Here is a 13,154-nt window from a genome sequence, read left to right as displayed (position 1 = left end):
ATCACTGATGGCTACTTAAATGACATCAGTGACAACATCATACAGTGAACATTTTTGAAAAGTTTAAGTTAAATATATATACTAAGGTGTATTGGTGAATCAGTGGGTGTATGCATGTCTGTATGGATGACTCAGTGGGTGCATGCCTGACTGTATAAGTGAGTGATTAGTTGTCTCAGTGAATGTATAGGTGATTGATTGGTTCTGTAAATGAGTATCGGTCTGTCAGTTGATGTCTAAGTGGGTGTATGAATGTGTTAGTGGGTACATGAATGGATATAGGGGTGACTGAATGGATATAGGGGTGACTGAATGGATATAGGTGTGTGTGCGTGTGTGTGTGTGTGTGTGTGTGCGCGCGGGGGGTGGGGGGTGTGACTGCCTGTATGGATGAGTGAGCAGGTGAGTCCATGGCCGTACGGGGTACTGAGTGCGTGTCTGAGAAGCAGTATGGGTGAGTGAGTGTCTGTATGGCTGTGTCGGTGATTCAGTGCATGTGTCAGTAAGGATGAGTAACTGGGTATGTGAAAGGCAGTATAGTTAAGTTACGCAGTATGTGGGTGACTGTATGAGTCAGTGAATATGAGAGAGGCTATATGGATGAGTGCATGCTTCTGTCACTAATTGTATAGGTGAGTATGTGTTACTCTTTGAATGAGCAAATAAGTGGGTAGGTGTAACTGCTTAGGTGAGTGAGTGGCAGTGTGATTGACTGTATGGGTGAGTGTCTAGGAGTATGAGTAGTTCTATGGCTGACTCACCCCATGTGTGAGTGGGTGTATGAGTGGGTATGTCAATGGCCGTATGGGTGAGCATGTGAACGGCCGTATGGGTGAGCGAGCGGATGTGTGTGAAGAGCCATCAATCAGTGAGTAGGTGTGTAAGTACTGGTATAGCTTTGTGAATGGATTTGTGAATGGTTGTGTGCGAGTGGCAGTTGGTGTATAAAATATTCTTTAGGGGTGTGAGTGACTGCATCAGAGATTAATTCATCACCGATGTCACGAGTGATGTCAATTGAGATGTCATCAGTGATGCCACTGACCATGTCATGAGTGATGTAATATGTGAGGTCATAAGCAGTGCATTGCGGGGGTGCGAGTTATAGTTAACTCAGGTAACTAGAAGGCTGAATTTTTCTGGGTTTTGTACAAGTGAAATGGCAGCCTAACTACAACATCCCTGTAACCTTTGTTTTTTTCACTGAATTTCTAAGGTTTTTAAAAAATTCTATTTGCTACCTATAACGTCCTTGTAACCTTTGTTTTTTTTCCAGTGAATTTCTAAGGCTTTTTTAAAGTATGTTGCCTAACTATAACTACCCTGTAACCTTTGTTTTTTTTAGTGAATTTCTAAGGTTTTTTTTCAAATTATATTTATTAATGAACCTGTAATATTTGATTTTTTCCAGTGAATTTCTAAGGTTTTTTTAATTCCATTTGCTAACTATTACATCCTTGCAACTTTTGGTTTTTTCAGTGAATTTCGATGGTTTTTTAACTAGTGATCGTGTTTGCAGAGTGGTGGAGAAAGGAGGCTGGGCCTCCGACTAGCTCTCAGGAATCCGGCTGTGTAGGACTTACAGGAGGTAGCAGGAGGGCTTTTTGGCCCCCAAGGACTCTCCATTGGGGGGACTTCATCCCCCCGACCATTAGTGCACCATGAGCAAAGCTGTGTTTACAGAGTAGTGGAGAAAGGGGGCGTGGCAAACTATCTCAGCAATTCCGCTGTGTGGGACTTACTGGAGGTAACAGGAGGGGTAGTTGGCCCCCAAGGACGTCCTTGGGGACCAACTACCCCTCCTGTTGCTTCCAGTAAGTCCCATACAGCGGAATTGCTGAGAGATCGTAGGCCATGCCCCCCTTCTCCACCACTCTGCAAACGTGCCTCGGGGTGCACTACCATTAGGGGGATGAAGTTCCCTCAGTTCTTGAATGTTCTTGGGGGCCAACTACCCCTCCTGTTACATCCAGAAGGACCCACACAGCTGGATTGCTGAGAGGTTGTCAGAGGCCACGCCCCCTTACTCCACCACTCTGCAAACACGCATATATATATATATATTTACACACACGTACATGCAAACAATTTATCATCGATTAAAGACACACTAAAACAGAAGAATTCCAATGATTCTTTATTAAAGCAAACAGGCATTACTTCATTCAGAAGTATTTCTCTGTTTAACGCGTTTCAGAGCAGCAGCTCCTTGATCACAGGCATTTCATGAGACTGCGCAGTGTAGCTAGAAAGGCACTCTCCTCTGCATGTAAATAGTTTCTATTGCCCTCCAGTGGGCCACAGGTGAGTACCACCACTCTGCAAACATATATATACACATATATATATATATATATACACACATATATATATATATATATATACACACACATATATACATACATACACTGCATAATTGGGGGCTTTTATTATACAACATGCATTGGTATAAAATCCCAGGTTTGACAAAGAATCATGAAATATGGGAAAGATTTCCTTGTTGTGTGGGATATATGGGTTTAATTGTCACAGTGACAGTCTGAAACAATTCTACTGATTTTTACCATTGTCAGGACAACTCAGGTTATGCGGAAAGGTTAACTAAATTATGCAACAAAAAATAATGTAGCACTTACTTTGTAAATCCTATTTTCATCCATTTGAGCTAGTAACATTTATTGTCAAATCTATAAAATTATGTTGCATATGTCAAACCCATGACTATGTGGTAGACCTGCAGCCAAAGATCAAATAATTTCACAAACCCTCAATTACTGCCCATTGCTTTATCACTGCTTTAGTCATAAAAGTTAAACCTAAACATAAAAATTAATTACAGTCAGGGCCTCTAGTCGGCTGCACTTTTAAGAAAACATCTTATTCAAGTTAACTCCCCCAAAATAAACATGTAATATAAGAAAATAGGTTACTTACCTGTAACTACGGTTACCCAGTATTGGTATCTTTCATAGATTCACACGCCTGAATCATTCCCCGTCGTCGAGATGGGAGTCCAACGGTATAATAAAGAAGCAGTATTCCATAACTGCCATAGGCTACAATGGCCCTGAGCCATGCTATCATAACCGATCAATGTCGTTTTTATTTTTAAAAAGGCCTAAAAGCAGAAAGCAGCCAATCAGCTGTTAGCACCCTCTAGAACCTTACCAGCAGAGGCAGTTTCCCTCAGATTTTCACAGCACAAGTGAGAAGTGATTGTCCTGATATAGAAACAGAAACTACCTCTACGGGGAGGAGAGTGGGTGCATGTGAATCTATGAAAGATACCAAATAGTGGATGACCTTAGTTACAGGCAAGTAACTTATTTTATCATCCAGTATTGGGATAGCTTTCATAGATTCACATGCCTGAATCAGAATAGTAAGCAGTACTATCCAACTTTCTAGAATGTCGATTGCAGATGGTGGGAGACTTGCACATATCAAACCCAAATTTTAGGTTCCAAGTAGAGGATATTACTTTTGAAACCAACAATTTCATTTACAAAAAAAACCCAACAAAAAACGAAATACAACGAGAGAATAAAAAAACGTAAGATAATAATGTAACCAAAGGCATACCTTACTAAGAAATGCTGTACATATTTTCTTAACATGTGCATATAAACTTATACCTATACAGTATAATATCTGCAATTATCAAAGAAAAACAGAAGTCTCTTTCCAAAGACTAGAAAGAGGCTTACCTTAAAGGAAAAGATGGCGAAGTACTGCCTGGCCCACTGCTGCGTCAGCATCCTGTGCGGATTCCAGGCATTAGTGCTGCATGAAAGTATGCGTGGTGCTCCATGTTGCAGCACGGCAAATCTTTTCCATCGTCACCCCGTGAATAAGGCTGTTGAAGTTACAACCGCTCTAGTAGAGAGAGCGTTAACCATTATTTTGAAAGGCTTGTTAGCCCTGGTATGACAGAATTGGATCGCCGCAGAAATCCATCTTGCAATAGTGGCTTTTGTTATAGCAGTCCCTTCTCTGCCTTGGCCATAAGCAACAAGCAGTTGATCGGTTTTTCAAATGTCTTTAGTTCTTTGAGGATGAAACTTAAGGCAGCGTTTGACATCAAATGTATGCAGCGCCTGCTCCGCAGGAGTTGAAGGTTGCGGAAAGCAAGACCGGAGTATAACTGGCTCATTGAGGTGGAACTGAGAAGGCACTTTAGGAATAATCGTGCAATTAGTCCTTAAAATCACAACATTGTGTTTGAAAATCAAGAAAGGTTTCTTGATTGTGAAAGCCTGGATCTCGCTCACCCTCCTGGCAGAGGGGCCAGAAGAAGGGCGACTTTCCATGTGAGGTATTTCAAATCAACTTTATGAATGGGTTCAAAAGGCCTTTTCATAAGTTGTGCAAGAACTACATTTAGGTTCCATTCCAGGGGAGGTACCCGCACTGGTGGGAAAACACGGAATAGTCCTTTCATGAATTTTGGAGGAAGACTCCCCTGGGCGGTGTAGTTGTAGGTTTTTGTATGAATTCCACAGCGTGTGACCGAAGGCGATCTAGTACCCAACGGTCTGATGTTATGCTCTTCCAATGTTGGAGAAAACTGGTTATCTTCGCACGGAGGGGAAATTGAAGGGGAGGCTGGTACCCTGATAAAATCAGTGTCTTCTTCTGTTGTCTTTGCTTTGGGTCGATGTTCTTTTTCTGCCCCCTTGGTGAGAGAAACCAGCCGTAGTAGGTTGGCAGTAAGCAGCAGGTTGGTAGGATTGCCTATACTGAGTCTGGTAGGGTTGATATTGCTGCGTTCTTTGGTAGTTCCCTCTATAAGTGGAAAAACCACGTCCCTTAGATCCTCTGAAAGGAATCTTCCTGTATTGAAGGGAACCTAAGGACTTGGCAGTGTCCATATCAATTTTGATAGAGAGAAGCGCATCATCTATGTATTTTCAGAATAAGGCTTCCCCATCATGTACCATATCCAGAACTTTCGTTTGGACCTCTGGTCTAAATGTGGTTGCCTTTAACCACCCTTGTCGACGTAATACAGCCGCCCCTGCTTGTTGATGGAAACTCGTATTGGCTATGTCCATAGCACAATCGAACAAGTTACTTACCTTCGGTAATGATGTATCTGTAAGAAATATTAGTTAGATTCCTCACCTTAGAATATCCCCAGGCGTCAGGCTGGATCCGGAAAGATTTTGTGTCAGCAATACCCCTTGCGCGTCGCTAGGCGTCGTCTGCGGCTCCGCGTCCGTCGTTGGCATGACTGAGTACTTAGATGCCGCCCTCACGCACGGACGTCAGTTATTGTACACAGCTTTCCGCGCCAGGAACGCAGAGCCATGCAAGAGACCGACACTGGTGACAAAAAGTCTAGGGCCCTGAAAAGGATAACCTAAACCCTAGCTGTCGGTTCGCAGAACCGGGAGGATGGGTGGGTCGGTGAGGAATCTAACTAATGTTTCTTACAGATACATTGTTACCGAAGGTAAGTAACTTGTTCATCCTAAAGAAACACGTTAGTTAGATTCCTCACCTTAGAACCTCAGCAATGCCAACCCCGGTGGTGGGTCTGCGAACCAAGATCACACCAGAAAGTCCGGGAGAACAGAACGGCCAAAGAAGCAGTCTCTCCGGACTTGGCTGTCCAGGCAATAATGCTTGGCAAACTGGTGCAGCGAGGCCCACGTTGCTGCCTGACAGATGTCCTGCAAGGGGACCCCTCGGCCCAGGGCAGTAGTCGCCGCTGTGGCCCGGGTGGAATGGGCTCTCAGCCCTACAGGAGGGTTCTTTTTAGCCAAGGAGTAACAAGCTTTTATACACAAAACGACCCACCGTGAGATGGTTCGCTTGTGTACTGCTCGCCCCTCCTTAGCACCCACGTAGCCAACAAAGAGTTGGTCGTCCACCCGGAACTGCTTGGTGCGGTCCAAATAAAAGGTCGGCGCCCGTTTTGAGTCCATACGGTGGAGCCCCTCTTCCGCTTTCGAAGGAGGCGGAAAGAAGGTGGGCAACGTGACAGACTGCCCGATGTGAAAGGCAGTCACCACTTTCGGAAAAAAGGAAGGACGAGTCCGGAGGACAACCGAGTCCGGAGGACAACCTTGTCCGGATGGACAGAAAGAAAAGGAGGCTTAAAAGATAGAGCCTGGAGCTCACTCACCCGTCTAGCCAAGGTGATGGCTAACAAGAAAGCAGTCTTAAGAGTCAGAAGACGAAGGGGACAATTATGAAGAGGCTCTAAGGGAGCGCAATTCAGATATGTCAAGACCAGATTCAAATCCCACTGAGGCATTACGAAGGGGACAGGAGGAAACATGTGAGTAACGCCTTTGAAGAAACGAGAAACCGGGGATTTGAAAAGAGAAAGCTGATCAGGAAGCCGTAAGAAAGCAGAGATAGCAGAAAGATAACCTTTTAGGGTGCCCAGAGCAGAGCCCTGCTGGGCCATGGAAAGAATTAAGAGGAGAACCTCAGAAAGAGGGGTGGAAAGGGGATCCACAGCCTTTGCTGTGCACCATGAAACGAATTTGTTGCCTGCAGGCGTATACCGATTTGGTGGAGGGACGCCTGGCTGCCAGAATCACATCGCAGACTTCAGGAGGCAAGTCAAATGGCATCAACTGTCGCCGATCAATCTCCACGCATGGAGGTGGAGACTGGACAGGTTCGGAGGACCGTCCCCAGCTGCTGCGACAGAAGGTCCTCCTGAAGAGGCAGTCGAATTGGGGGATCGATTGACAGACCGAGTAGCTCGGGATAGCAGTACCTTCGTGCCCAATCCGGAGCCACTAAGATGACTTGGGCCCGGTCGCGCCTGATCTTCTTCAGCACTCTGGGCAGAAGTGGTATAGACGGAAAGGCGTACAACAGACTGCAACTTCACTCGCGACGAAAGGCGTCCCCGAGCGAGTGCTGCATTGGAGACTCCAACGCGCAGAACTACTGACATCTCTCTTCGGTGGCGAATAGATCTAACCAAGGCTCTCCCCACTGCCGAAAGATGCCTTGCGCCACGTCCGAGTTTAGACGCCATTCGTGATCCATCATGCACCGGCGGCTGAGTTCGTCTGCTCTGGCGTTCAGAGAGCCCGCCGGATGTTGAACCACCAGGGTGATGCCCTGATGTTCCAGCCATGTCCAGAGGCGCAGAGCCTCCTGACCCCACCCCGCCCTGTTTGTTGCTATACCACATGGCGGTGGTGTTGTCCGTGAACACCTGCACCACACTTCCCCGGACAACGGGAAGGAATGCCTTCAGTGCAAGTCGGATCGCCCTCCGCTCCAATAGCGGTCCATGAGCCACCACTGCAACTGCTTTGCTGTGCCCGCCGAGATCAAGACATGGTCGGACAGGTTGCCCCGATGCTGGGCCCACTGAAACTTCAGATCCCACTGCAGAGCCCGCGTTCGCCACCTGGCGTGATGCACTAACAGGATGCAGGAGGCCATCAGACCCAGAAGCCGCAGCACCAACCTGACCGAAACCCGGGGTAGAGGCTGAAAGATGGGAATCAGAGCCTGAATATCCCGGACCCGCTGCTCCGGAGGATAAGCCCGGAACTGCGTCGAGTCCAGAACCGCTCCGATGAAGAGGAGCTTCTGGGAGGGACTCAGATGCGAGTTCGGCACATTGATGGAGAACCCCAGCCAATGCAGGAGGTCGGCCGTAGTCTGGAGGTGGGAAACTACTTGCTGGGGCGAGCCCGCCTTCAACAACCAGTCGTCGAGATAGGGGAAGACTGGAACCCCTGATCTGCGCAGATGAGCTGCGACCACCGCCATCATTTTCGTGAACACCCGAGGGGCACTGGTGAGTCCGAAGGGGAGCACGGTAAACTGAAAATGCTCCTGACCCACCGTGAACCGCAGGTAACGCCGGCAGGACGGGGATGTGAAAATAAGCGTCCTGCAAGTCCAATGCTACCATCCAGTCTCCAGGGTCTAGGGCAGCCAGAACCTGAGCTAAGGTAAGCATCTTGAACCTCTCCTTCCGGAGGAAGGCGTTGACGCTCCTGAGGTCCAAGATAGGGCGTAGGCCCCTTTTGCCCTTCTTGGGAACCAGAAAGTAGTGAGAACAACCACGGCCTACTTCTGGACCAGGAACGCGCGCGACGGCCCCTTTGGCCAAGAGGGCCGTAACTTCCTCTCGTAGAAGATTCAAGTGATCCCCAGACATGCGGTGGCATGGCTGGAGGGGTCGTCTCGAAGGGGGGGGGGGGGGGGGGGGGAAGTAGCCCCTTCGGACGATTTGCAGCACCCACCTGTCCGAAGTGATGGAACGCCAGTGGAGCAGGTGATGGCGAACTCTGCCTCCCACTGGTGTGGAATGGACCTGAAAGCACGGACTAGGAAGGCTTTGAGGCGGATGCTGCTGGGGTGGATGTGGATGGACCGGCACGTTGTCCCCCTGTACTGCCTCGGCGGAATCCACGTCTGCGACCGCGTGGAGGATGATTCTGCGGCCTGTGGCTAAGCGGATGTGAGGGGGCACTCCTTCCTTGGCCACAAAAGGGGCGAAAAGCGGAAGTTTGCGGGCGCGGGCCGAGAGACCTATGGACTCAGCCGTGGCCCTGGAGTCCTTAAAGCGCATCAGCGCACTGTCTGCTTTGGCGCCAAAGAGGCGATCACCATCAAAGGGCATGTCCATGAGGGTAAAAGGTAGCACCTTCCTCCGAAGCCACGGTCGGAGGAGAGATGAAGCCAGTGTCAGGGGAGGTATCAAGTCCACTGGCATCCCCCAGCTCATCTGTTCAGTCCTGTGATAACTGGCTCTGTTGGGCCAGAGGGTCCTGAGACCCCTCCCAGTCGCCCCGTCATCCAATTCCTGATAAACAGGGGGAATAACCGGAGCCGGACAGAAGATGAAATGGTCATCTACCTGCGTCGGATGCGGCGCCGGGCCTGGACTGAACCAGGGAACGACATAGTCCAGAGATGGCGCCGGGGGTGGAACCGGTGTCGGCGCAGGAGGCGTCGGGAGGTCGACCGGCACCAACTGAGATCCAGGCCTGGATCCCACAGGGACCTGCGGCGTCTGGACCGAAGACGACGGCGCCGGAGCCGCTGGCTCGCTAGGCCACCCAGTCGAGCCCGCGGGGCCCAAAGGCGCGTCCGCAGGAGTCGACTCGGAGCCAGGCCCCTCATGGCAGAGAGGAAGGCACTGATCTCCGCCGGAGTCGCGTCAGTCCCAGGGACCAGTGGGTATGGGGACGGACGCGGCTCCTGCAGAGCCGCGGGGGTGGTACCACCCGGACCCTCGACCGAGTCGCGCGACCGGCGAGGGGAGTCCTTAGAGCAAGGTCGTCTCTTGGACTTCTTACCATGCTTCGACTTACCCGAAGACTTGGAACCCGACGAGCGGTGATGGTGGCTGCGGCTCCGCGACCGGTCCTTCAACCTCCTCCTGAACTGGGGCCGTGAACGGCGTGGAGCCGAGTGCCAGAGCTCAAGAAGCTTGCGGGACCGCTCCCGCCTAGCCTTCGAGGTCAAGGCCTGACAGTCGAGGCATGACTCTGCATCGTGGTCGGCACCAAGACAGTAAAGGCACCGGCGATGGTGGTCCATTACCAACATCAGTCGGTGACGGGAGTCACAGACTTTAATCCCAGGCATCCTACCGGCACCAGTTCGAGTCGAAGAGTAGACAAGAGTCCAAAAAGTTTTAGTCAAAAAATGACTAAAGGGGTAAGCTCTTCCCGAATCGGCGCCGTCTGGCGTCAGCGTGCGAGGGCGGCATCTAAGTACTCAGACAACGTCATTACGGCGCACGCGGAGCCGCAGACGACGCCTAGCGATGCGCAAGGGGTATTACTGACGAAAAATCTTTCTGGATCCAGCCTGACGCCTGGGGATATTCTAAGGTGAGGAGTCTAACGTGTTTCTTTCAGATAATAGTTTCAGAGGCTGCTCGCTCTCCTTCTGTGAGGATCTATCTGGCCTGTTGCCTGTCCTCCAGGATAAGATCTAGTAGGGAAGCCATATCAGACCACATTGGCTGCTCTGATATTGGTCGCAGCCATGGTGGAGAAACGCTTTCCAATAAAATCAAGTTTACGTCCTTCCCTATCGGGAGGAGTGGAGATCGGGGTGGATGGGTTTTAAGACCTCCTTTGTGCTGCCTGTGAGATTACAGACTTGCAGAATCCGGTTTCGGATGTCCAGTTAAACAAGGAGAGTTTTCCTAGGCTCTGTATTTTTTCTCAATGCGAGCTAGTACTGGCGGTATTGATGCTGGGGGTGACATTTTTACATCCTCTTGCCAAATGTAGTCAATGATGGGTATTGTGCGCATTGACTTTCTGGTTTCCTCTTTAAAGTCATACAGGAAGCATTCTGTACGCTTAACCTCAATGGGGAGATTAAATCTATTAGACGCTCTCTCCATCAAGTTGTGGAAACCACCTATATCTTCTGGCGGAGAGTCCGCTGGATGATGTGACGGAGGTGATGGAGTAGGGATAATATAGTTGTCCCAGGGGTCAACAGATGGATCTGGGATCTCGCCTTCTTCACATTCTTCATCTGAAGAGAAATGATCAACAGGAACAGTCTCCTGTGGAACTGTAGGTGTCACTGGTGATGTGGGTTTTCAGGTATTTGCACCGGTAATTCTTTGGGAACCTCTTGAAGTGGAAATCTTTGCTTGTAATTTGCAAGCATAGTTTGCAGATCTTGGATCAAAGTTGGAGGCAGATGAGCCATTTGTCTGATGAGGTTCTTGGTATTCATAGTGATAGTGACGCGGTGGTGCCAGGTATGGCTGGTAGTATTGCTGGTCTTCATACTCATCATCATCAAAGTCCTGGCATTTTACGTGCAGCTCTGATGGACTGTGCGCTGCTCCGTAAATCCCATCATCCTCCTCCTCAGATTCCTGAAGATCCAACGAATGCGATTTAGGTAATGCAGAAATTTTACTATAGGCTGACATATCTGGATAAAATAACTTTTTTAATACTCTAACCATGGCTGACGGAGGCGTCGATGGGCTTCTAGTAACCGCCGCTGAAAAACCTGTCGTCAACGGTATAATCGGCGACAGGATCATTGTTGACGGGTTCGACTGTGTTGAAATCTATGGACCAGTCACCGACGAAACCTTCGTAGACTGTGTAGTCAGTGACAGTCAACGTCTTTATCGACGCCAAGTCTGTGTCTTAGATGGTTTGATTGAAATTCTCAGTTTGTAAAGGCGAAGCATTTCTCGACGACATCAGTGTCGGCGACATCTTCGTCGACAGTATGGGTCCAGAAATAGCCATGGTCGTCGCTGTGACTGATGTAGACGAGGCCGACGACGTGATTGTGAAACTCGCTGTCGAAGACCCAGAGGATGTCGTAGACGGTGCAGTCGTCAACTGGGATATTTCCATCCTGTCCTTACCAGGATCAGATGAAGACGCTCTGTGTTTCTTCTCTTTCCTCAGAGAGGTATAAGAGACAGAAGTTGAAGATTCAGAGGAGACTTTAGATGGCTTCTCCTTACTTGAACCCTTGCTATTTGGAGAGGGTTTAAGGTGTTTCCTGCCCTCTCCAGAGCCTTCTTCCTCAGACATGGATCTTTTGCGAGATCTGGGCGATCCAATATTGTCCTCATCAGACGACTTCTGGTGCTTGGTGGATTGTAACCACAGAAGCAACCTTCCTTCTCTGTCTCACAAGGTCTTTCTAGAGAAAGTGCAACAGATTTTACACTGCTTTACCTCATGGGATGGATGGCGGCAATAGATGCAGTCCTTGTGAGGATCATCAACGTGAACCCTCTTTTTGCCACAGGTCTTGCAGGGCCTGAAGAGTCCTATTTTGTCAGACATTATGAGCAGAGTTTCGAAGAAGAAACCTGAAAGGCAGAGAAACAAAAACTGAGCAGAGCTCAGTGAGACTCCCTTCACATATGACATGCGGTGAAAATCTGAGGGAAACTGCCTCCAATGGGAAGGTTCTAGAGGGTGTTAACAGCTGATTGGCTGCTTTCAGCTTTTGGTCCTTTTTTTTTTTTAAAGGACATAGACAGTTTATGATAGCATGGCTCAGAGCCATTGAAGCCTATGGCAGTTCTGGCATACTGCTCGTTTATTATACCGTGGGACTCCCATCTCGACAATGGGGAATGATTCAGGCATGTGAATCTATGAACGATACCCCAATACTGCATAAAAATAGAAAACTGACAACTTGTAATATGGTTCTATATTAAAATGTCTAGATTCTGGTGCCATTTACAAACGAATCGACCTTTAGCCTCGTGAGTTATGATGTGGACCATATTACATGGTGGACCGTTATGAACGATACAGGATATTATTAAGCAACCAATGTTTAATTAGCCTATTCATTTTGTGTGTTCAATGATGTAATAGATAAGCGTGAACTTACGGTGGAAGCCAGCATTGATCCGCCAAACCAGACTGCATATCTCTGCATATGGTGAGTAATTACTTGCACATCAATAGGTTTAGGCTGAAAAATATGAATGGCACACAAATTAAAAACAATTACAAAACACAGGAGTTTAAACTGTTATACAACAATTGGTTATCAAAGCATTTTTTCGATCGAATCCATTTTGAAAAACGATATGAAAATTAGTCTAGATGAAGTCAAATGATAAATATATTTTACTATTTTTGATGTTCTGCTCCTCTTTCTATTTCTGTTCCTTTCTAAATGTTTTAATATTTAACTAGTCACACTGAACCAGAGATATCTAGTCTGTATGTTTTCAAATGCACCTCTAAATCTAGAGGCCCTGCCAACCAACACATGCAGCTTCCTCCCTCACACAAGATACAGAAGCAATAGCAACAGTGATCAAGAGGCAGTGAATTTGTAGAGAGAACAATGAAATGTCAGTTATTGTGAGAGGAATGGTGTCAGTTTCATTTTTGTCACAGAATGTCAGAGCCACGCACCCATTCTTCTACAGTCTTATGACAACACTGGACATGTTCTTGGTGGCCACCTCCAAGAAACAAACAACTGAAGCTATTCAAGTACTGACACCTTGTTATTTTGGTGCAATGATATGTCAGTTGCTCAAGATAATGTATTTTTCTGAATGGGTCATGCACAATTAAGATCAATTAACCACCTTCAGGACGCAGACGTCACAAATAATGATGCAGTTTTCTCACCATTGAAGATATGTAACAATAATTGCACACTATGTGTGGGATCCCTCAAAA

At 47.9% G+C, this 13,154-nt stretch overlaps 1 protein-coding gene across 1 annotated transcript in view; it reads right to left on the bottom strand.

Annotated features, from left to right (window-relative positions):
• The window catches only part of ACTR3 (actin related protein 3), a 294,857-nt gene that overhangs the window by 6,410 nt on the left and 275,293 nt on the right, over positions 1 to 13,154 (bottom strand). Inside the window, exon 11 of the mRNA XM_085647336.1 lies at positions 12,346 to 12,429. Within this exon, the coding sequence (XP_085503462.1) occupies positions 12,346 to 12,429 (84 nt within the window). The remainder of the gene's footprint in view (positions 1 to 12,345; positions 12,430 to 13,154) is intronic.

Source organism: Triturus cristatus, chromosome 3_2, assembly GCF_964204655.1.
Source record: "Triturus cristatus chromosome 3_2, aTriCri1.1, whole genome shotgun sequence".
NCBI lineage: Eukaryota > Metazoa > Chordata > Amphibia > Caudata > Salamandridae > Triturus > Triturus cristatus.
This window is presented reverse-complemented; position numbering and strand designations above follow the sequence as displayed.